General features: G+C 40.2%; 3 protein-coding genes across 3 annotated transcripts; 2 read left to right on the forward strand and 1 right to left on the reverse strand.

Annotated features, from left to right (window-relative positions):
* Positions 1-11,024: 11,024 nt before the first annotated feature.
* LOC127315314 (uncharacterized) lies at positions 11,025-11,642 on the forward strand. Its single transcript, XM_051345813.1, has one exon. The coding sequence runs from the start codon at positions 11,025-11,027 to the stop codon at positions 11,640-11,642; it is 618 nt and encodes a 205-aa protein (XP_051201773.1).
* Positions 11,643-12,399: 757 nt separating this feature from the next.
* On the forward strand, positions 12,400-13,017 carry LOC127315313 (uncharacterized). Its single transcript, XM_071824299.1, has one exon. The coding sequence runs from the start codon at positions 12,400-12,402 to the stop codon at positions 13,015-13,017; it is 618 nt and encodes a 205-aa protein (XP_071680400.1).
* Positions 13,018-15,822: 2,805 nt separating this feature from the next.
* LOC139833927 (protein FAR1-RELATED SEQUENCE 5-like) lies at positions 15,823-17,087 on the reverse strand. Its single transcript, XM_071824300.1, has 3 exons — positions 16,804-17,087; positions 16,363-16,687; positions 15,823-15,969 (listed from the first exon to the last, which is right to left on the reverse strand). The coding sequence occupies exons 1-3, from the start codon at positions 17,085-17,087 to the stop codon at positions 15,823-15,825; spliced, it is 756 nt and encodes a 251-aa protein (XP_071680401.1).
* Positions 17,088-23,023: the final 5,936 nt, after the last annotated feature.

A 23,023-nucleotide genomic window follows, 5' to 3' on the forward strand; every position in this document is an offset into this window, starting at 1 on the left:
TGATGAGTCAGGTTAGCAACATACATATGTGAACCTCAGTAACATTTTCTAGTGAACTTCCTTTTCCTGCAATCCATACAAGCTTTTTTGTTTACATGTCCTTTCTTTTTTTGTGTTTTTTGTTTGTGTTATGCAGCTGACCAGACTATAAGAGAATCTCTGGACTTGCTGAACCAGGATTTTGCTGCATATTCTGCTGCTAGTTTACCGTGTTTCTTAGATCCCCCTGTATTTGACAGGACTCCTGCTGTTGAGAAGGGTAACATGGGCAGCCCTGTCTTTGATTATACTCCTCTGCGGCAAGTTCTTGAATCTGAAAAAGTTGAAGCTACACCTGTGATGGAAGAAACCCAATCTCAGTCTGTGGCTGGTACTCAAATAGTTACTCAGGATTATATGGTGGAAGAACAGCTTGCGAAAGAAAAGGATAGACAAGCTGCTAAATTAGCTCAGCACCAGGAGAGAATTACTACATATTACCGGAAATATCCTGCGAAAGCAAAGTCTGCTAAGGGTACTGCCGTTGTCCATGATGTTGCATGTGATGGCGAGGCTGCTGAACCCACATGTGATGAATGTGGTGCTGAAACTGTTTCTCCTAAAGTTAGGAAAGAAAGGGTTGTTTGCAGGAAGATAAAAGAGAATTCACCTTTGGGGAAAGCTGCTGCTGCTGCTGCTGCCCAGGCCAGAGATCCTTTGCAGCAGACATACGCCCCAGGTGCCACTAAAGAAGATGTTGCTGCTGACAAGGTTATTTCTTTTATGTTCTTATTTGTTTTATTCTGTTAAATTCCCTTTTTGTTCACTTTTACATAGGTGTACCATTGTGAACTTCTCTATTTTTTAAAAAAAAATCTGCTGCTACTGTGCAGGCTACAAATCCTGTGCATCGCAGCCCTCGTGTTGCTGCTACTGTCCAGCCCACTGTTTCTTCGAAACGAGTTTCATCTCCTGGGAAATCACGTCTGGGCAACCGTAAACGTAAGATTGATGTCGATGAGACATATGTCCCGGATGCCACTGAAGATGGTGTTGCTGCTGGCAAGGTTATTTTTGTCTGTCCATTTTTACATAATTGTACCACTGTGAACTTCTTTTTTTTTTGTTTATTGAATCTGAACTCATTCTTCTTTATGTATCTCATTTTTATGTAGTGCAATGCTAAGAAGAGTCGTAGAGAAGTTGTTAGTGATGAATCAGATTTTGAAGCTCCTGCCAAGGTTAGTGTGAACTTCTTTGTTCATATTGGTGTGAACTTCCTCTTCTCATCAATTTTTTTTGTGGTTTTTAACTGTTTGGTTTTTTATCCTTTTTTCATTACCAGGGGAAGAAAGTTGGTAGGAAGCCAGGTCCTTCTAAACCTGTTGTTTTGGAAGGTGATTCGAAAAAAGTTTTGAAAAGGCCGACAAAGAAAACTATGGCTCAGAAGAGGAAGGCAGTTGAAGATCTTGACGGTGAGAAGACGCGTTTTCAGCAAACTATTCGCTGTTCTCTTGGCGAAGTGCGTTCTGCTGTAGCATTGTTAAAAGATCATCACAGATTGAAGGTTCAGGAAGCTGGTTTTGGCTGTGTTTTTCATTGGGTCCTCGAGGGTAACATATCACGTGTTCTCATGTGTTATTTGATGAAGAATATTGATACCTCTACCATGAAGTTATCTTGTGGATCTGGCAGAGTTCTAGAGGTTAATAGAGACAGTGTTCATCAGGTGTTTGGTTTTCCTATAGGAGGTGATACTCCCATACTCCCTGCAGAATCTGGACATGATGAGTCATTGGCTCTTTTGAAACAAGAGTTTGGGTTCGAAAGCAATGCTAGTATTGAGCCTAAAGATCTGCGACAATTGTTAACTGATCTTGTTGAAGACCCCGAGAAGGTAGATTTGGCTGTGAAGGTCTTTTTTGCCATTCTTTTTAGCAAGCTCATATGTCCTGGTTCAGCTACCCGTATCGGTAGGGAAGCTGCAATGCTTGTGAACATGGATTATTCTAAGATGGCAAAGATGGATTATTGCCAGCTTGTTGTTGATGAGTTGAAACGAGCTGCTACTAAATATCAAGACCCTGATATCCCTCAGGCTGGGTTAGAAGGGTGTGCTGTTGTCCCCACTGTTATGTATCTTGATAGCATCTTTTTACCACCACATTCTATCATGCATATTCGAACTCCTCGCGCAAACTTTCTGCATGAGAAACCGCCGAAGGCTATTTACAAAATGGACATTGAAAAGAATGGTGGACCAGAGTTGATGAAGTACAAGTTTGGCAAAATTGTGGTTAGTTTTTTCAAACTGTAACCCTTTTTTATGTGGCATCTGATCTTCATACTACGTTGCAAGTGAACTTCCTAAGTCTTTTTTTTAATGTTTTATGTGGCATATCAGTTTTACTTTTTATATCCAAGTGAACTTACCTAGTTTTGTATATATTTTTTTTACTTTTATGTATCATCTGAACTTCATAGTATCTGCTAAGTGAACTCCTGTACTACAATGCAGTGGAAAGGCCGCAACAAATTGCTTATTCATATCGGTATCGTGTTGAAGATTTAATTGTTCATCTTAATGAGGGCACCTATTGTAGTGAGCCTGATGCTGGTAATGCCAATGAACATCCTGCTGGAGGTCATTGCGAGATTCCAATTTCGCAAATTGCTAATGTCAACACGAAAGACAAGCACCAGTCTGCTTCAACTAGTGCTGGGATGCCTTCTGCTGGTGTTATTGATGAGATTGGATCACTATTGCAGAAAGTTGAGTATCTCTCTCGTACGATTCCGACTACAGCTGATCGTCTGAAACAATTTCAAGGTCGGCTTGCTGATGGTAATTTCCCCAGTGTTGAAGCACTGGATGAGCAGTCAAAGCGTGAAACATCGCTCCTTGATAGCTTGAGGGGGGCTTTGTCTCTAATGCGCACAGGTTTTCTTGATTTTGGTATGAATCAGGACTCTTTGTGCAAGCAGTATGAGAGCCGTGCAAATGTATCAGGCAATAATAGTGTTGAAAGTAATGTTCAGAAGAATATTTCTTCTTCTGTTGAAGATGTTGATGCAGGACTTGGTCAGTCAGCTGCTGAAGCTGAGGTATAATTAGTAATTCTTGAACTTATGTCCATCCCTTTTTATGTGAACTTCCTTTTTTATCTCTTGTTTTGTGCTATTACACATATGTGAACTTCTGTGTTTTTTCATATGAACTTCCTTACCTTTTCTTTTTTGTTATCCTCTTATTTTTTGCAGGAAGATGCTAGGATTGCTGAGGAAAATGCACCTCAGAATTCAGGAGATGGTGATCATGCACTTGTGAATGATGGGTTTGTTCGTCCGCCAACCCCTCAATGTCCTCCAGCTTTTTCTGGTGATCATGTTGAAGATGCAGTTTTTGATAAATCACCTCCTTTAGCTGAGGTATTTTTTTTGTGTTTTGCAATTTATTTTTTTATTTTTTTTATAGTTGGGCTTTTGTTTTGTTTTTGTTTGTGTATATGAACTACTCCATCTTCTCCATCTGAACTTCTGTTTTTTTTGTTGGTAGGTAAATGAAAAGTGTGTTGAGAAGGATGGTCTTCCAGATGACAGTGATGACAATTCATCTGTTGATCGTTATTATGTCAAGCATAATTTTGTCCATCCGGCAACCCCTGTAACTCCTCCTTTAGATGACAAAGATGGTAATTCTGGTGGTGCCCTGTGACAAAGTTGCTGATCATTATTCTCGAGTTAGACTCTGTTGGAAAGGGAATTTATTTCCCGAGATAGTTGCACATTCTGATGGAGACAAAGATGCTGAACACCATGTCAAGAAGGTGCAAGCATCGGAAAAGGTTTCTCAATTCCTGAAGATCTTGTAACATGTCAGGATGGAAATGATGCGAAGGATGCTGCCCAACTACCTGGCATTGGTGCAGTTGTTTCCGAAACATGTGCTGAGGTTGCTGATGATGTTGGTGTATTACCAGCTGCTATGGATTGTAAGTCTGTTGTTGCGCATGGTCGTGAGGAAGTAGGTGTTGCTGCTGCACGGGGAGAACTGCCGGCATCAAGCCAATATAGAGCGCAGCACTGGTGCTGATGATGATGACAATAATGAGTTTCAGGCTGGAGATAACCATGGACGCGATGCCTCTGATTCGATTGAGCAGTCGAGCTCTTTCTTTGAAGAATCAACAGATGACTTGAGCGCTTCTATTGAAGAATCCCCGCAAGACTTAGGCAAGGATATCTGAATGGGGAACATACAGTTCTCCTACCCCACACACCCTCCCCTAATGCTAGCCCGCCTTTTTATTCTTTATGTTTACTCCTCATATATCTCTATCTAAAACCTTTTTCCCTTTTTTTTGGTTCTTTTATGGGGGGAGGGGTGTGGTGGGGTGCTTTTGTATATGTATTTTGTTTTTCGCTGTTTGGCATCATGTTCCATGTAAGACACTTTCTAATGCTATGTAATGCGGCATGAGTTCATGTCGTAGTTTTCATTTTCTGCATGTATATGACTGACCGGGGGGGAGCGATATCGTGTGTGTGTATTTTTTGATGGTAGCCTTCATTGATGAACTGTGGGTCTTCTGGACATTCCAGTTTCTGCACCACGTTCTTGAATATGTGAACTTCTGGAATATCATCATCTGAACTTCCTTTTTGTTCTTACATTTTGTCTGTATTTCCTTATTTTTTGCAGACTCGAGTTTATGTTCGACGCCTCCACTATCTCTTCAACCTATGATGATTAAAATCAAAGAAGTATATGAAAGCGTTTGCAAGTTGAGGAAAGATCCCATAAGAAGGTTCTATCTGTTTTTTAGGCTTTTTTCTTTTTTTTGTTTTGTTTTTTATTTTTATTAAATTTTTGTTTTGTCCTCTATTTTTTGTGTTTTTTTCTACAGTAAGAAGACCCTTTTCAGGAATGATCAATGTGATTGCACGGTCGGACAAATTGCTGAAGCTTTTAAACCCAACGGTTTTCTTTGTTCTCTAACTGTTTCTGTTGGAACATAATTGCTTGGTCAGAAGTACAAGAATTCTGATAAAATGGTGGTGCCATACAATTGTTCTGTAAGTTATTTATCCGTTCTTTTTATCATTTTTTATTTTTTTTTTGTTAATGTAGGTGCTTATTTTTTTCCTCCTTTATGTTTTAACCTTTTTTGTGTTTCATTGTCATGTTTGCAGAGGCAGATATTTGAAAGAAATCTGAGTTCTCGGCTTGTACGTAATATTTTCAGCGTCGATGCTCCGGAATGTTTGGACCACAAGAAAGTGGTACTGACTGTTGTCTTTTTTCTTCTTTTCTATACATCTGAACTTCACTAATTATGGCATGTGGACTTCCTACCTTTTTTTTTCCTCCCCTGTTGTACATGTTACTAAAATAACTCAGTAGTAAAGTTAAATGTGATTTCTTTTTTCAGGAAATAGTCTACCTTTCATACTTCTAACCTGTCCTTTTTTATTTTTATCATTTTAATGGCAGATTCTTTTTGGTACCTTTGATCCTCCTGATCCATGTGCACCACACGTTCCTGGTCACTTCTGCGTTGTTGCTTTGAACCTTGAGAAAGAGCGTTTTGAATTGCTTGATTCATTACGCGATATAAATGATCCAGATGGTAAGAAGCTGTTACATACAATGGCATCTGGTATCAAGAAGTTATGGTCGTTAGCAGGGAATTCAAAGGGTGATCATTTTCATCCAAAATCCATCGACCACTTCAAGCTTCACTATGTTAATTCTCCAAGACAAAAGAATCACAGTAGCGTTTTTTTCCCCTTTCTGTTTTTTGCTCTTTATTCTGTATACATTGACTACAGGTTTTTTTTTGACTAATACAATTGTTTTCTTTTATTCTTATTCTTTTTTTGTTTTTTTTTTGCAGCCATGATTGTGGGTTCTTCATGCTACAGATCCTCCAGTCTTATGATGGGGAAAGCATGTGCTTGTTCAGTCAAAAAGATATTCTAAACATCAGGATGACCATGTTATATAGCTGGCTGACAGGTGGAGATTTCAATATCGACCTGAAAGATGTTTTAGGTGTTGATCCTGGTATGATTTTTACTTTTTTGCAAAATATATCGCTGGCTATGCTCTATAACACATGTTTTTTGGACTGCACTGTTTTTGTTTCTTTTTGTTTTTTGATTCAGAAGTGAACTTCCTGGTTTTGTATACTTTTCATGCAGGTCCATCTCTTGGTATCGAGGAAGATAATTTCTCACTTTTCGAGACTCAGTCATTCACACCAGAAGTTCAGATTATTCCTGAAGAGAATTTTGATAGTCTTGTAAGCAAGTCAAAGAAGATTATCCAGAGGCTGCATTCCAATACCAGAAAATCTTCTAGGAATAAGGTTCCTGACACTGCAGAGAAGGGGAAGGCTGATGTAGTTTTGCTCGACGACGATGATGATTCTGATGACTTTGTCACTCAGCTTGGTAAGAAGCTTACTGCGAAGCCCATTACAAAGGATGTTCGGCGCTGTTCTCCGACTAGCAGTGATGATTTTGAAACTCAGAAGCCCAGGCAGTCTAGTGCTAAAAATCTGGTTCTTTCGAATAAAAGGCCTACTAAATTGTCCAATAAGTTCAGGGAAGAAGTCCCAAACTTTGTACCATATGTGTTTCCTCATTTATCCAAGGCCAAGTAGATGATGGAGTTAATTCTAAGCAAGGAGTACATCAAAGCTCATGGAAGGTATGTTTTTCGTTTACTACTTAGTTAGTTTTTTTTGTGGCATATGAACTTCATATACTGTGCTAAGTGAACTTCCCTAGGTCTTTATTTTTTTCGTGTTTAGGAGAGTTTCATTTTTTTATATGCTAAGTGAACTTCCCTAGTCTTATATATATATTTTTTATTTTTTAATGTGTGTGCAGTGTCCCCCTTGTGAAGTTCTGCAATGCTTTTGATGATCCTGTTTTAATTGATGCCAAGTACTTGTATAAACTGTTTGGCCGCTGTGAAATGTTGGAATCCGACATGATGGATCGTATCATCAATTACTGGAAGGATGATCCAGGTATGAAATATATTTTTGAATCTGGCTCCCGTGTTTTGATGTCACCTCATACTATCCCTGTAGGTTTTTTCAAACATTGAAAATTTATTTTTCAGATATACCTTTGTATGCATATACTTACTTTGTATAGTTTTCTTTTTTTGGTTGTGTTTTTCCTTTGTGTGTTTGTGCAGTACTTGCTTGATTTTGTGCCATTCAAGTTAAGGGACAGCAATGGTAATCCATTACCGAGACAACCTTTTGATGTGAAGTCTGCTGCTAAAATGTTCAAGCGTTATGTTCGGCCTAATGAAAATTTGCTTAAAGCAAAGTTGGTATGCTTTTTAATCTGAACCTCTTTTATATATTTGCTTTAGTGAAATTGCTTTTTTTTGTTTTTCACGTGCGTACTTTCTTTTTGTTAATTTGGGTTGTTGCTGAACAGATCATCATCCCTCATTTCATGCATGATCATCACTCTGTTTATGTTATGAACAAGTACACTGGTACGTTGGACATCCTTGACACTAGGAGGTATACTGGTCTGGCACATACTTCAAGGAGTCGGCATCACGAGGATCGTGTTGAGATCGTATGTGATTTTCTTTTCATCATTTCTTTTATTTACTTTTTCACTGCTATCATTTTTGCTTTTTTTATGTGAACTCATTTGTTAATATAATGTGAACTTCCCAGCTTTTTTCTTTTATGTGTACTACTGCAACCATTCAAACTTTTTTGTCTGTACTGATATGTTTTAAGAATATGAACTTCCTAGCTATTTTTATATTTTTTTTAAACTGCTGAAACCATCTGACTGTGTGTGTTAATTTGATATGTTAGTACAATGTGAACTTCCTAGTTTTTTATATGTTTTTTAAACTGTTGAAACTATCCATAGGAGTGTGTGAACTGATATGTCATTACTATGTGAACTTCCCAGTTTTTTATTCCTTTTTGTTTTTAAACTGCTGAAACCATTCACTTTTTTTTTGTTTTTGCAGATTAATAGAATGGTGGCCTTGATAAAACAGGTGTATGGTGTTGCAGAATTTAACAAACATAATGGTAATATACAGTGGGATGTTGTTGCTGACAGGTGTTCATATCCAAAGACTCCGGCACAAGGGGTTAATGAGTGTGGTTTCTATGCTCTAAGAATTTGTGCTACATACGGTGGTGATAAGATTGCTGATAATATAAAAAACCAGGATGTAAGTGTAGTGCTGTGTTTTTCCCGCTGTATAGCTCTTTGTCTTTTTTTTTACTGTTTTTCTTATGTTTTTTTTTTTGCATTCCTGATTGTCTACCAGCGGCGCGTTGAGGATTGGAAAGCTGAGTACATGTATCAGCTCCTATTTCATCCCAAGAATGAAATTCTGGTGGAGGAGTGGCCTAGTATGTTGAAAGATCTGATGCTGCTTATTGGTCTAGGTTCGCAGACAACCCAGCAATCATTGGGATCTGCATGATGATGATCTGATTCAATTTTTTCGCAATTAGTAGTTGATAGGAAATTCAACATTTCTATATTGTTGTGCTAGTGAACTGAACTTCTCATTATGTGATTGAATTCAGGATACAGATTTATTTAGTGAGGATATGTTGTTTCTTTTTCGAAACAGCGAAATGTACAAAATTTGTGCTGTAACTTTGTTATTAGTGAACTTCTCTGTCATCACAGTGTGAACTTCTATTTTTTGTCAGTTATGTGTGTAAAAGTATTCCCATATCCATTCGTTTTTCTCAATGCAAACTGTACTATTTTTATTTCTGTGTAGTTAGAAATGATTTTTCATGTATGAACTTTTGTGAATATAAACTTGCTAATGTTTTTTCATTCCTAAGCGAACTTCGTACTCACTCTATGTGAACTTCTTCATAAGTAAGCATTCTTATTACATCAACAATACTGAAACAACCATAATTGTTCTCGGTGGTGCTGATACAAAACATAAGGTTCAATAAAGTAAACTGGTACATAATTTTATTTTCATAGTAAGTTTTTCAGACTCAGTTGCTAAGACGTGTCACGAAGCAGCCGAGTTCTCTTGTTCCGTCGTAGAAGCAGAACATGCAGATATCTCCATCTTTTATTTCTGCACCCATGACTACATCTGGCCAATTTGTTGTCATCACTGCATTTCCAGTTGCAACCTTGTTTATCCTTACCCGTGTACCAACCCAGGCATTTGTGTTGGAGGTTATTGGAATTGTTGTTGGCACCGTTAGATAATTCTTTAGGTGTTCTTCAGTGTATTCATTATCGAAAGTCTGCATGAAAACACATGAAAGTGAATATCATAGCCATGTTCAGTGTATTCTGTAAGTGAACTTCACTGTTTCTTTTATCTGGACTTCAGGAAACATTTAAATATCGGAAGACTGTAATAAAGTTAGTAATACATGTTGGTTCAGCCAAAACATCATATGTAATACAGGTAGTGTACGAAAATAAGTTTTGTAAGTTGGCGTTTTGGTATTACCATTTTACCTCTCGTGAGGTTGTTCGTTGTCTTCCCCATCTTGCATACATAATATGGGATTGTTGGCTTGTAGTCAAGTACTTGCTTTTTGAGATGATCCAGATTTTCCTTGGTCATTTCAACTTCATTTCCGAAGTGACAGTGCTTGTCAAAGATTTCAAATCCATGAATAGTTGGACCTGCATAAAAAATAAGCACATTTTTAGTTCCATAAAGTATTTTTGAAAGCATTTCTATCTTTTTTTACCTCTTTTGCAGGTCTCTTCATCGCTTTCGCTGTCACTGAGGATGACGTACGATGGACCAGCAGCCATTCCTGTCACAAGATTCCAGCATAAAACATTTTTTGTACTAACAGGACCTCTGCACTTTTTTGAACTGAACTTCCACTTCTAGTTTGCATGTTTTTGTGTTATTCTGTTGTCTACATTTTAAACTCCAACTTCTTTTATTATATATTTTTTAAGTTTCCCAATCACAGTATACTAATGCCGGCTGGATACATGTTTGTAGATTTTAAAACCCTCCAACTTATTTATTTTTTGTATATTGTTTTCCATTTCTTTTCACAAGTGAGCTTCTCGGGAGTTCTTATCTGAACTCCTCTTCTTGTTCATTAGTGTCTATTCCCCCCCCCCCCCCCCACCCTCTGCCTAACATGTTTTTATTTGATTTTTTTTGATAGATCTATCGTATGCAAACCATTTTTTAAGTAATCTGTAAGGTATTTATTTTGTTAAGTTGTTAGATCTTGTTTTTTATACTAGTCTAGATTCAAAACCACGGCCATGAAGGATGAAAGAGAGGAAGATCCACGGCGATTCAATGAGTAGATGAGATGGGGATGGGTTAGACGCACCTTCTTTTGTTAGGTAATCCCTTCGCTTTTCTGATGCTGGATTACTTTTCTGTAGATCTTGCTAGACTTCTCTTCTTCTTCTTTTCTCTGTTCTTGTTCTCCCTTTGCTCTTCCTTCGACTCCTTCTCCGTGGGATGTTTCTTCCGGCGGAACACCAGGCAGTGGTTGAGTTTGTTTTGCGCCGAGTGGTGGTTTTTAGTGGGTTGGGCGTGGTTTGGTGGGTGGGGGGTGGTTGGTTGGTGTGGAACAGCTTTTTATTTTTTCAGTGTTTTTACTCTGTGCGAACGTCTGCACTGTTATCACGTGAACTTCTTTTGTAGTGTTTTTATGCTTTTGTTTTGTGCTTGCACGTGAACTCACAACTGGCCCTGGATAAGATCCTTTTTTGTTTGTTATCCCGCAGGATTTTTTTTTTTTTGTGGTTATCTCTCGGTTGTTTCTGTTTTGTTTGATTGGATATGTATTGGTTTGTTCCCTGAATTTGTGGATCACGACGTCTGTTGTTACATTTCTGGAACTATAAATACATGTCTTTTTTCCTCTGTGTTTCGGTGCATATCAATCACCGATTCTTCTTCCTTTCTTTTTTCTTTTTCTGTGTGTTTTCTCTGTTTCACCGATTGCATGGCAAACCCTCCTTTTTCCCACGAGTACACATTCCCCTGCCATGGCACAACCACTATGAAGGTTTTGTACACAAATGCAGCAGCTAGTGTTGAGGAGTGGATCACCAATGCTGAAGCTTCCCTAGATTCTTCTGCTAGGAAGATTGTTGGTCTTGATGTTGAGTATGATAAACTCAGTGGAACCTATTTCAATCCGAAGAAAGCTGCTGTGATCCAGCTATGTGTTGGCACTGATGTTCTTGTGTACCACATATGCCATGCTGATGAGAGGAGTGAAAAGTTGTATGATTTCTTTCATGGCTATAGGTACACTTTTGCTGGGTTTTGCGTCGTAGAAGACCGCACCATTCTGTCACGTTCAAAGTACTATGTTCATAATGTGAAGGATATCCAGGCAATATGGAGAGATCCGGACAACAGGAAGAGAACTCAAGGTCTGAAGGATGTTGCTGGAGTTATTATAGATCCAATCTATTTTGAGATGAAGGATGGTTTTGGAAGGGCAGAGCACAGGATGTGGGCTGATCCGCCGCCTCTACCGCCTAAGCATTTGGAATATGCTACACGGGATGCATATGCCACGTATGAGGTTTTTCGGAGGCTGGATGTGTTTGAGAGGGGCTTCTTCTCCTTATTCAAACATACCGAGAAGAAGCGTGGCAGGGATTGGTGAAGATTTTAGTTTTGTAGGGACATTTTTATTTTTATTTTTTCTATGATCAGATTGTAATCGTTTACTTTACCTACATTTTTCTTTTAGGTTTTATGTTTAAGAGAACTCCTTAGTTGGTTAGATCTGAACTTCGCAGTCATAAATTTCTTTTTTACTTTGTGTTTCCCTTCCCTTTTATTCATTTTATAATACAATGAAGATGTCCCTATTTACTTTTTTTGCAATCCTATATGTTGTCTGTTCATTTTTTTAACAATTCAGTACCTTTCACGTATGAATAGTATGTGAGAACTTCGCAGCTGTTGATATCTGAACTCCCTTTTTCTTGCATGTGTGTTCCTGTTTAATTTTTATACGAACTTTTTTTCACACCGTCATACATAGTTAACTTCGCGGATAATCGGCTGTGAACTTCCTACTGTTTTTTTTTAATCAACATTTTACGTGAACAACTGTCTAGCTGTTGAATTACCCGGATAAGGTCCTTTTTGTTTTGTTATCCCGCAGAATTTTTGTTTTCTTGTTATCTCTATCGGCTGTTCTATTTATTTGTTTTGGATATATACTGTTTGTTTCCTGAATTCGTGGATCACGACGTGTTTGTTACATCTCAATCTATAAATACAGGTCTTTTCTTTTCTCGCCTTGCACGTGAATTACCAATTGCTTCTTCTTTCTTTTCTTCTGTCCACCGATTTGCATGGCAAACGCTCCTTTTTCCCACGAGTACACATTCCCCTGCCATGGCACAACCACTATGAAGGTTTTGTACACGAATTCAGCAGCTAGTGTTGAGGAGTGGATCACCAATGCTGAAGCTTCCCTCGATTCTTCTTCTAGGAAGATTGTTGGTCTTGATGTTGAGTATGACAAACTCAGTGGTACCTATTTCAATCCGAAGAAAGCTGCTGTGATCCAGCTATGTGTTGGCACCGATGTTCTTGTGTACCACATATGCCATGCTGATGAGAGGAGTGAAAGTTTGGTTGAGTTTCTTCATGGCTTTAGGTACATTTTTGCTGGTTTTTGCACCACAGAAGACTGCAAAGTTCTCTCACGTTCAAATCTCTATGTTCATAATCTGAAGGATATCCAGGAAATATGGAGAGATCCGGACAAAAAGAAGAAACTTCAAGGCCTGAAGGATGTTGCTGGAGCTATTATAGATCCAATCTATTTTGAGATGAAGGATGGTTTTGGAAGGGCAGAGCACAGGATGTGGGCTAATCCGCCGCCTCTACCGCCTAAGCATTTGGAATATGCTGCACGGGATGCATATGCAACTTACGAGGTTTATCGAAGGCTGGATTTGTTTGAGAGGGGCTTCTTCTCCTTATTCAAACATTCCGAGAAGAAGCGTGGCAGGGATTGGTGAAGATTTTAGTTTTGTAGGGACATTTTTCTTTTTATTTTCTATGATCAGATTGTAATCGTTTATTTTTACCTACATTTTTCTTTTTTAGGTTTTATGTTTAAGAGAACTCCTTAGTTGGCTAGATCTGAACTTCGCAGTCATATGTTTTTTTTTACTTTGTGTTTCCCTTCCCTTTTATTCATTTTATAATACAATGAAGATGTCCCTATTTACTTTTTTTTGCAATCCTATATGTTGTCTGTTCATTTTTTTTAACAATTCAGTACCTTTCACGTCTGAATAGTATGTGAGAACTTCGCAGCTGTCGATATCTGAATTCCCTTTTTCTTGCATGTGTGTTCCTGTTTAATTTTTATACGAACTTTTTTTTCACACCGTCATACATAGTGAACTTCGTGGATAATCGGTTGTGAACATCCTACTGTTTTTTTTAATCAACATTTTACGTGAACAACTGTCTAGCAGTTGAATTACGATATATTTATTCTCACAACATCCTGTGTAGAGGTTTAAAATAAATGATATTTATGAAAATTCCTGTTCTTTACAATTTGGATCGCTGGCAGTAGCACGAACAAATAGTGAACTTCAGCAGTATATTTATTCTACACAATGTAACCAACTACATATTTGTTTCAGTATGAACTATTCTATTTTTTTTCCTTTTTTTGTGTCTACCTCTTTCTGGTACTCCTTCTTATAGCTGCTGGTGTAGTTTGTGTTTTCTCCTTGTTCTTCTCCTTGCTTCTATCTTCCATTGTGTTGCTTTCATTTTCTGTTGACTGCAGGTGTAATAGTTGTTCCTCAAGCTGCCTTCTTGCGCAAGTTCTAGAGTTGTGTCCCCTTATCTTATTGCATGTACCACAAGCTTTCACCCCTTTTGGTTTCATTGTCGCACCATCACTTTTTTGTCGTTCAACAATCTGTTGTTGTAGTATCTTTTCCCTGTTGGGGCATGTTGATGCGTAGTGTCCTAGCCTTAGGTTGCACACGCTGCATTTCCTTTGTCCTCCCGTTTTATTTAAGTTTTGCAGTTTGCTCTCCACATCTGGTGTTTGCTGTGTATCTTCTTGCTTAGTGATATCTTCATCCTCATCTTCTTGCTCATATTCTTCATCATCCGTCTCATCTTCGAAGCATTCACCCTCATCTGTGTCCAGTTTTTCCTCTTCATCATTCTCTGGGATGTGCTGGCGAGCAAGCAAGTTTCTTATGCGCACCTTGATATTTGCTGAAGATGTTGTAGGCCCATACACCTTCTTATGTGTTTCCAAGAGTTTTTTAGCCAGCTGCCTTGCCTTGCAGGTTCTGGAATTGTGGCCATTAATTTTATTGCATGTTCCGCATATTCTTGTACCTTTCGGTCTCCCGTATTCATCTAGTTCTGGTTCCGGACGGGCAGGTGCAGGGGGTTTGCATTTTCCATTCCTCCTTGCAGCATCTGTAGTCTTGCTTCCTTTTGTTATTGCAAGTAGTGGAGGCTGTATATCTGCATATGGATCATTGTCCTCAGTCTGAGGAATGTCGTTGTGCTCGCCAGTTTCTCGTGTTGTGTTTTCTTGGTTTGATGACTGCTCATTGTTCTCCATCTCTGCATCCTCATTATTCTCCATCTCTGCATCCTCATTATTCTCCGGCTCTGCATCCTCATTGTCCAGGTTTGTATTGGCATCTCTGAAGGCAGATAATGCTATTTGGAATTTTGCTTCCGAAGTGCATCCTTTGTTTATAATTTTAACTGCTTCACTGTAAAGGATTGTTCGTCTGTATTCAATTGAAGTCCCATCATCTGTTGTTGTCCTGTAGTCTCTGCGGTTGAAATCAGGGTTTGTCACTGCATCTTTGGTGTATCTCTGGAGTATATACTTGCTTGGTATCTCATCCAGGCGTAGGTGCTCAAAGACAGCTATGACATGGTGGCAGAACAACCCTGTGTGTGCATAAAGTTAACATTAGCTCGGTTAATTTTTTATTTTTTCGTGTCAACAATTACTTTTTTCTATGCATCTGTAGTGTAATACAACCAAAAGCAATTGCTGAAAGAGGCTTTTTTTTACCTGTATGTTCCCACAGTTTACATTCGCATTCATAGCGGCCTTCAACTTCATCTGCTAGCACTCTGAATTCATGTCTTGACCAAGCGAATTCTTTACTCTGATTGTAGTGATGCACAAGGTAAATGTTGGGATTATCCTGGGAAGTCTTAATGCGGAAAGCTGTGCTGTGATATTGCCGCTCCCGGAAAACTGAGTACACTGCCCGTGTGTACTTATCCATCACCTGTGCCTCGAAGCCATACCTGGTGACTGTTTTCCTTGTGCCCTGCAATTTTGATTTTTGTCGATGGAAAAGTCATTTGCTTTGAACATGAAACATAAGATAACTTATATATATATATATGAACCCCAGAACTAAACAGATGTGGACTTCCATGCATATGCATACTTTTTTTTTCGAAAACAGATGACACTTTTTGTGTACAGAAGAACCCCTGACCAAACAGTTGTGAACTTCCATAACATATGCATAGTTTTTTTCCTTTTTTTATATGTTCTCATCCTATGTTTTTCCAAATTATTGAAGCATATTTTTTTTTCATTAATATAAAAAAGGAAATCGAGCACTCACCGTTGATGCATTTGCCTCTGCATTCTCTGCTTCATGCCTTGCCTGTATGCAGCTGTTAACTTGCTTAGCAAAAATGTGGAGGTTGTCTCGTTCAGTGACAAAACCCCTTTTCAGCACAAAGTTCATGCTCTCGCTTCTTTGTGTTGAAGTCATGCGTGCACAGAAAACTTCTTTCCACTAAGCTGATATCCACAATTTCCTTTCAGCCCATAAGTTAATCATGACATTTATATCATGCAGATTGTACTCTTCAATCAAAGCCTTCCACGCATCTTCAAACTCAGATGACATTAGGGGATGGTTCAAAATTGCAGTCAGCTTATCCTTCAAGTCAGGGAATAGTTTATAAAGCTTCTTCAGCGGGTCCTTATGCTTGTTCATTATGTGCCATCTACAGAACTTATGTAGAGTCCGTTTGAAAATTTTAGGTATTGCTTTTGTCATTGCTGGGCATTGATCTGAACAATTATTAGGAAAAAACACATCAGGTATAATGCAAGCAAACTTCACAAAAACAAAACAAAGGTGAACTTCAGCAAATTAAATATCTTTTATTTTTTCGTGTTGCAGGGGTGTAAACATCTGAACTTCTGTGTGTTTTTGTTATGAACTACAACTGAAGGTACAAACAGGAGGATAGATTCTGATTTTCTCCAAACCTGTAAGTATGCAGATTGGTTGTTTACCGCCCATGCATTCAAGGAATCTGCTGAATACCCATTTGAAGGACTCCTCTGACTCGTTTCCCATCAACGCAACACCAAAGATTGTTGACTGCAAGTGGTTGTTTACGCCGACAAATACTGCAAGGGGCAAGTGGTGCTTGTTCGACTTGTAAGTAGTATCGAAAGTTATGCAATCTCCAAAATCTGCATATGCTGCCCTCGAGCTAGCATTAGACCAGAAAACATTTTCCAGTCTGTTTTCGTCATCAACCTTGTAGTCATAGAAGAAATTTTCATTCTCCTTCTTCATGTCTTCAAAGAATTTGAACATATTCTGCACCTCATTCATGGACTCCTTCCTCGTGTTTTCTGCTTTCCTGCAAAAAGAAATTTGTTGTTATTTTTCTTTTTTTGTTTTTCTTTTTTCTTTCCCCTGTTTTTCATGTAAGTTTTCATTTTATATATAAAGGAGGGGGGTGGGGGGAGTACTTACATGTTTAGTATGTCTCTGTTGTGGCAGCCAATCTTATCACGGCCACCATGCAGCCTTGTAAGCAGGCCCATTATGTTTACATGTTTTATATTGCTGAACTGAAGGTCTTTTACCAACCCCTTCAATGTTGGATCCACCTTTTTGTGAGAACGCATGAAAACTAGCATTGATGGGCTTAACAGCAGGGTATGGTTGTGCTGAAGTGTAATGTCCTTGACAATGCAGGTACCATCACTCCTCTCTTTCAATCTCATAAAGGCCTTGCACCCAGTTCTTTTGGTCATCTTGTCACGCTGTCGGTCTTCCTCGTTGACACTTTGGCGGTGTGCACCTTCTCGTACACATCTCAAGTAACGCCTGCTCTTGTTGTGCTGTCCTTTCCTTATCCCAAACCCTGTGTGCTTTGCATATGTATTGTAAAATACATATGCGTCTTTGAATGTGCTAAATTCTTGACCAATGGATGGTATCAGGTCCGGATCAAGATCTGCAGCCTGCAAATTGCCACGGTTTTGTTATTGCATTATTTTTTTTTGTTTTTACATATGTTATTGTATGTTAACTTCAGGAAATAGGTCAAGTGAACTTCCTAAAATTTAATAAAAAATAAGAACATGGACTTTTTAAAGTCATCTGAACTTTTTTTCACAGAAAAACTGTTGCACATGAATTTCGAGAACATATCAACTATACATTTCATATAATAAACCGAGCATGTGAACTTCCTAAAAATCAGCTGAACTTTTATCAGGGATACAGGGTTCACGAACTTTCCAAATCATATCAACTGTTTTTTCTAAAAATATAGCATGTGAACTTCCATGCAAATGGTCTAAATAAATGTGTGTAAGAGTGAAATTTTTATCAGCAAAATATAAATTGAACTTACGTGTGTGTATGTTCGCAGCTCTGCAGGGGTGGCTCTATCATCTGGTACTATGGGGCATGGCGGTGTGACTTTTGGTACATGGCAGAGTGGATCTCGAGGTGGCATATGACTTGATTGAGTGCCTCGACGATCTTGGTGTATGTTGTCACTTTCACCATCCCCATAATCGCGTTGTCGTTTCAGAAGCATCACTGCTAGAAGACGACTTTTGCCCACTGTCCCTGTTCACATCGTTGCTTCCAGCTGTGGTTGTGTTAGATGTACTTGTAGATTGCCGTTTTCGTGGCTGACGGAACGTTGCATTACTAGCAAATATCTCCTCAGTGCAGTTTATTGGAGAACGGGGTTTTTTCGGTGGACCTGACCAACACATAATATCCTCATCATCATCTGTTGATGTTGTGGTATCCCGCTTCCTTTTGCTGTTATCCATGTCATCTTGTTCTTGGATTTTCTGATTGAAATTCCTTTCAACGGCAGCAACATTTGTCTTTCTCTTGGGATTGCGGAACACTGGCTGGATAAATGAAACTGGCTCATCACAGCATATGGGAGTCATTGGAGGCTTTTTAGGGCCTGACCAGCTGATTATCTCGTTGTCACCACTGTTCTGCATTCTTTGCCCGGCAAAGAGCGTAACTCGGTAAGTTTTTTAACATGTGAACTTCTTGAACATTGGGACTAGAACTTTTATACATAAAACTTTGTCTGATGTCTTCAAAAAACTAAAACAAGTAAAGTTAACCGCCACACAGTTTAATATGAACTTCCTGCATACATGCTAACCTGCATACTTATTTTTTTCATTTTGCTGTTTTAATTTATTTATAACTGAAGTGAACTCCATGAAACTGGTTTTAAGAACTTCCCAGTAAAAGACATATAAAAAAGAGGAAACAGAGTGATGAATTGTTTTCTTCTTTCCTACAATAGACTCTGCATGTGAACTTAAGTGTGAGGTGAACTTCCAATAGGTAAATCCAGTGGAGGTGAACTTCCAATATCAGTAAGTGAATCATGTGAACTTCCTGTTTTTTTTGTTACCTCATCCTCTGCTGGCCTCTTTCTGGAGCTTGGCTGGCTTGTGGAGCTTGGCTGGCTTGAATTTGGAGGATGCTCTGCCGATCTGCGTCGAATTGGAGCCATTACTGCCTGTAAGGAGGCTGGATCTCGCCGTTCTCCGCCACTGGCTCCTTTCCGTCAGCTACCGCCGCCGTTCGCCTCCGTCGCGGGCTCCCTCGCGTCGGCTCCCGCTGCCGCTCGCTCGCCCGCGCCGACGAGGTAGGGATGCTTGATTGTCTTCGCGTCCGCGCGGGCTTCCTCGCGTCGGCTCCCGCCGCCGCTTGCTACCTCGCGCCGACCAGGTACGTGTCCGTCGCGGGCTCACTCGCGTCGGCTCCCGCCGCCGCTCGCTCGCCCGCGCCGACGAGGTAGGAGGTCGAGGTGCGGAGCTGGATGATCTCCGCTCGAGGCGGGGCGGGGGCGCGATGTTTCTATGAGAGGGAGGTGGGGAGTTCGGTTCCTACACGAATCGTTATCGGTGGGGGAGTTGGGGAGTTCGGTTCGGACGGGGAGAGGTGGCCGAGCGGGATTAGGGGGGGTTCTAGAGCACGACGAGGTAGGGATTAGGACGCGGATTTTCTACCCACATGGCTAGCTACCCATAGGCTTAGCACCGTTGGATATGGGGAGCATGTGGGTTGAGCCAAGCAGATTGGTTCGCTGGACATTTGTGTAGAGCAAACGCTGTTAGCCCACCGTCCGGGTGCATGCACTAGCTTGCGTACTGCCTTGGCGGCAACAGACACATGCATGCCTCCCAACTGACGAAAGATGCATGCAACAGCATCGGCGCGACGTGCTTATTTGGATGAAGCTGTGTCGTAGAGCGCGTGGGGCGGCTTTTTTTGTCAACCGGTTTGCTCTCAGCGTAGTGGATGCCACCGTGTTGGTACAAACAATGGACCTATCGTTCGTATAAATTTTAGCTTCAGCTTTATTGCCGCACAACTGCTACTCGTTTGACAGGGATATCTGCATGCTTATTTTGGTGAGAGAAATCAGAGTGCACGTCGTCCTAACGCATGTAACTATGTAGTGCATATCACTGTGTTGCATCAACCATTGGACTGGTCGTTGGATTCGCATTTTTTTAGCTGCACCTATGTTGTCGCACGGCTGTTCAACGTGCAGTTCATGAGCCAAAATCGAAAAGGATGCGTACCATGCACCGAAGATAAAAGCTTTGCGATGGATCGACGACGGTACTCCGTCAAAGAATCCAGGATGCATTTCCACAAATTCTGATTTTTATTTGAAACGAAATCATAATTTGCCTCTCTCGCAAAAGCAAGGGAGCGGTGTTCTTCTCGTGGGGCCTATAGCTCAAACGAGCAAAGCTGAATCTAGCCAAGCATCCTTTTACAACAATCTAGTCGAGAAACACGCCATTCACGGACCATGGGATCTGGATGGGGAAACACAGTCGCGGGCGGGTCAACGGGAATGGCCAGGATCCCCCATCGGCGTCTCCAAGTCTGTATTTCTGAGCTTGCACTTTTTTTTTCATTTCAATTGCACATAGTATCTGATTTAAAAAATTGGTCCATCGACAACGACCTCTAAAATGAATGCAATGCCGACCAAATTCATAATTTGGGTAAAAAACTCCACTCTAAAAATCACTAGAAGCAGATTCACCTTTTCTACTATTTTTTTGAGTGTTTCTTTTTCTACTATTGAAAGAAACGGTGCTTTGCAAGAACAAATCTGGGGACGGTTCTTTACAATTTGCTCTAATATCAATGAAAATATATGACATAGACAAATTTGTTCTACCATCCAACGCAATTACATGATCTAGAGAAACCTGAAAACAATTCGGAAAACCTCTATGCAAGAACCATTGGATCTCAAAATTACTGTCAAAAAAAGGGAGATAAGAAGATCCATGGTGGCAAGATCCAACCGGTGGTTCATCACATGAATCAGACGATTGGAATCTAAAATCATCAGCCCAATTTGAATCATTGTAATGACACAAGTGCAGCCACTGGAGATAAGACACGGGGGCAATACACAAACTCTAAACAAATCAGGACCTTGCCGCCGCCGTTCCCTCAAGATCCTTGAGATACAGGTCTAAAAAGAAAGTAATCTCAACAAGAACAGGTGCAAAAAATCAACACAGAATTTGGATTGGAAACACAGGAAAAACTTGAACCTCACTGATCGATACGATAAAGTTCAATTAAAATGGCATCAACCAAAAGAGCTGAAAAATCTATCACATATACAACAAATCAAATCATATCAGTTTAGCTCGAGAATCCTTCACAGAACGGATAAAACCAAACCGAGTCTCCACTGCCGAGCATGTGCTGCATCCAAAATGTCTAAAGGATTTGCAATAAGTAGATGTGGAAACATGATAGGGAGGGGCCATGGATCTTGAGCATCAAGTTCAGTCCGCGCCCCTGCTACCCGTCTAGCCCATTGACACGGCCATTGGCCTTCCTCCATGTTACAGTCAGCAGGGACTCAAATCGACAGAGAAAAAGGAAGCTCATCGCTGCCTCTTGACCTGCGCCGCCTCTCGACACGCAGCTGCTCCTCCCTCAAATCCCAAAAAAACAGCAACGCAAACATCTACCTAGAAACTGATCGGAGAAAAGGATGTGAAGCAAAGCCACCTACTGCTAAAGTGCTAGTGCTAAACCGAAGCAACAAAAATTAGGCATAGAACTAGCACATGAAAAAATTGGATCCATTTGAAGCCAAAACAATTATGATCTGCATGATGGATTCGTACCCAAAAAAAAGCTTCTGGAAAGGATCTGCATCTTGGTAAATATTTATTCCAACAAAACAAATCAAAGAGTCTCAATAAAAAAGGAAGAACGAAGCTTTTTTGCTTCATATTTTGGACCCTTTATCTGTATGAACATGGGATACGGATCGGGTACACATCATGTATTACAAAAATACCAACTGAATGGATCTGGATTAGGTACACACCATGTACAAAATAATCAACACCGCGGGAAGCAATTCTAGTGGAAAAATCAACTGATTGGATCTGGATCTGGATTAGGTTCAGTGACATCACAGATCGCATGAAGTATCATGCAAAAAATACTAGATCCAGCGTTGCTAATATTTATGAGCTGGAGAAGAAACCAAGAACACCAGAGAGAACCAGGAAAACGTGTGGATCCATATCACTGCAAAAATCAATTGGAAAAAGGCAGAAAAAGAGCAAGCAGATCCAGATGGAGATCTCGAACAGCCGAGCCATGGTCCATCTATGGCATCCTCCAGCGCGCCGGCCGCCTCAACGGACGGTGACGCTACTGCGCCGGCCGCCTCAACGGACGTCGATGCTGCCGCGCCGTTGACCACCAGCACCAGCAACCCCACACCTGTTCGTTGCTTGTGATGTCCCTGGCGGCCCATGAACCACTCTGCTGGCTTCGAGATAGTGGGGATGCTAAATGATGGCAGCATTCCCTCAAAAAAAATGATGGCAGCATCTGCCAAACACGTGAAAAAGGGATGTGAGTCTAGCTGGCTGGCGTAACGGCGTTTGACGAGGAGTTAGCATCGTGCTACCAAAGAATGTGCTCCCTATATCATCAAGTGTGTATATCAACGGTTAGGACCCCATGGGTATATATATATCGACGCGGATTTTCTACCAAGGGTGGTAGCTATGCATAGGATAGCAACCGTTGGATAGTGGGGCTCCAACTCTCTCCAGGTGCAGATCAAAAAAAGGGTCCGTCATCTCATGTAACGGTGTTTTGGTTCTCTGCTAGTATAGATGTTTGGTAGTGAAATGACAAAATCACACGGTCACGGTAACCATACCGTGTGCAAGTTGTCGTTTTTTACCTATTTTGACAATTTGTATCGGTAACGGTAGCATATGCCATACCGTATGCATTTTGTTATGCAAGTACTAGTAGCTACCATAGTCACATTGTTGTTTTGCTTCTAAAAACACACATTGCCACGGCTATGGTTGTCTGGTTTTGTCATGCAAGTACTAGTAGCTACCATAGTCACATTGTTGTTTTGCTTCTAAAAACACACATTGCAACGGTTACGGTTGTCTGGCACTGCGAGTGAGCTATCATCTGTGTGCGGTTGGAATTGATTCAATAAAATATAGTGGTTCAAGATAGCCGTAGTCGTGGTTAAACTGTTGAATTGTGGTTGAATGCCCAAACTATTTATGGCACGGTTGTTATATTCGCAGCATTTTTTCACATGCAGTTGATAATAAAATCTGAATGCACACTTATCCCGGCTCGTTAGTGGTCCCCTTAA

Source organism: Lolium perenne, chromosome 7, assembly GCF_019359855.2.
Source record: "Lolium perenne isolate Kyuss_39 chromosome 7, Kyuss_2.0, whole genome shotgun sequence".
NCBI lineage: Eukaryota > Viridiplantae > Streptophyta > Magnoliopsida > Poales > Poaceae > Lolium > Lolium perenne.

What these genes read in the sequence shown, in the direction of transcription:
- LOC127315314 (XM_051345813.1), top strand. Translation starts at nt 11,025, where the DNA reads ATGAAGGTTTTGTACACAAATGCAGCAGCTAGTGTTGAGGAGTGGATC.
- LOC139833927 (XM_071824300.1), bottom strand. Translation starts at nt 17,087, where the DNA reads ATGACCAAAAGAACTGGGTGCAAGGCCTTTATGAGATTGAAAGAGAGG. An exon ending in AACAGAGACATACTAAACAT is followed by an intron (nt 16,688 to 16,803) that starts GTAAGTACTCCC and finishes TTCTTTTTGCAG; the next exon opens with GAAAGCAGAAAACACGAGGA. An exon ending in CAGAGGAGTCCTTCAAATGG is followed by an intron (nt 15,970 to 16,362) that starts GTATTCAGCAGA and finishes CCTGACTTGAAG; the next exon opens with GATAAGCTGACTGCAATTTT.
- LOC127315313 (XM_071824299.1), top strand. Translation starts at nt 12,400, where the DNA reads ATGAAGGTTTTGTACACGAATTCAGCAGCTAGTGTTGAGGAGTGGATC.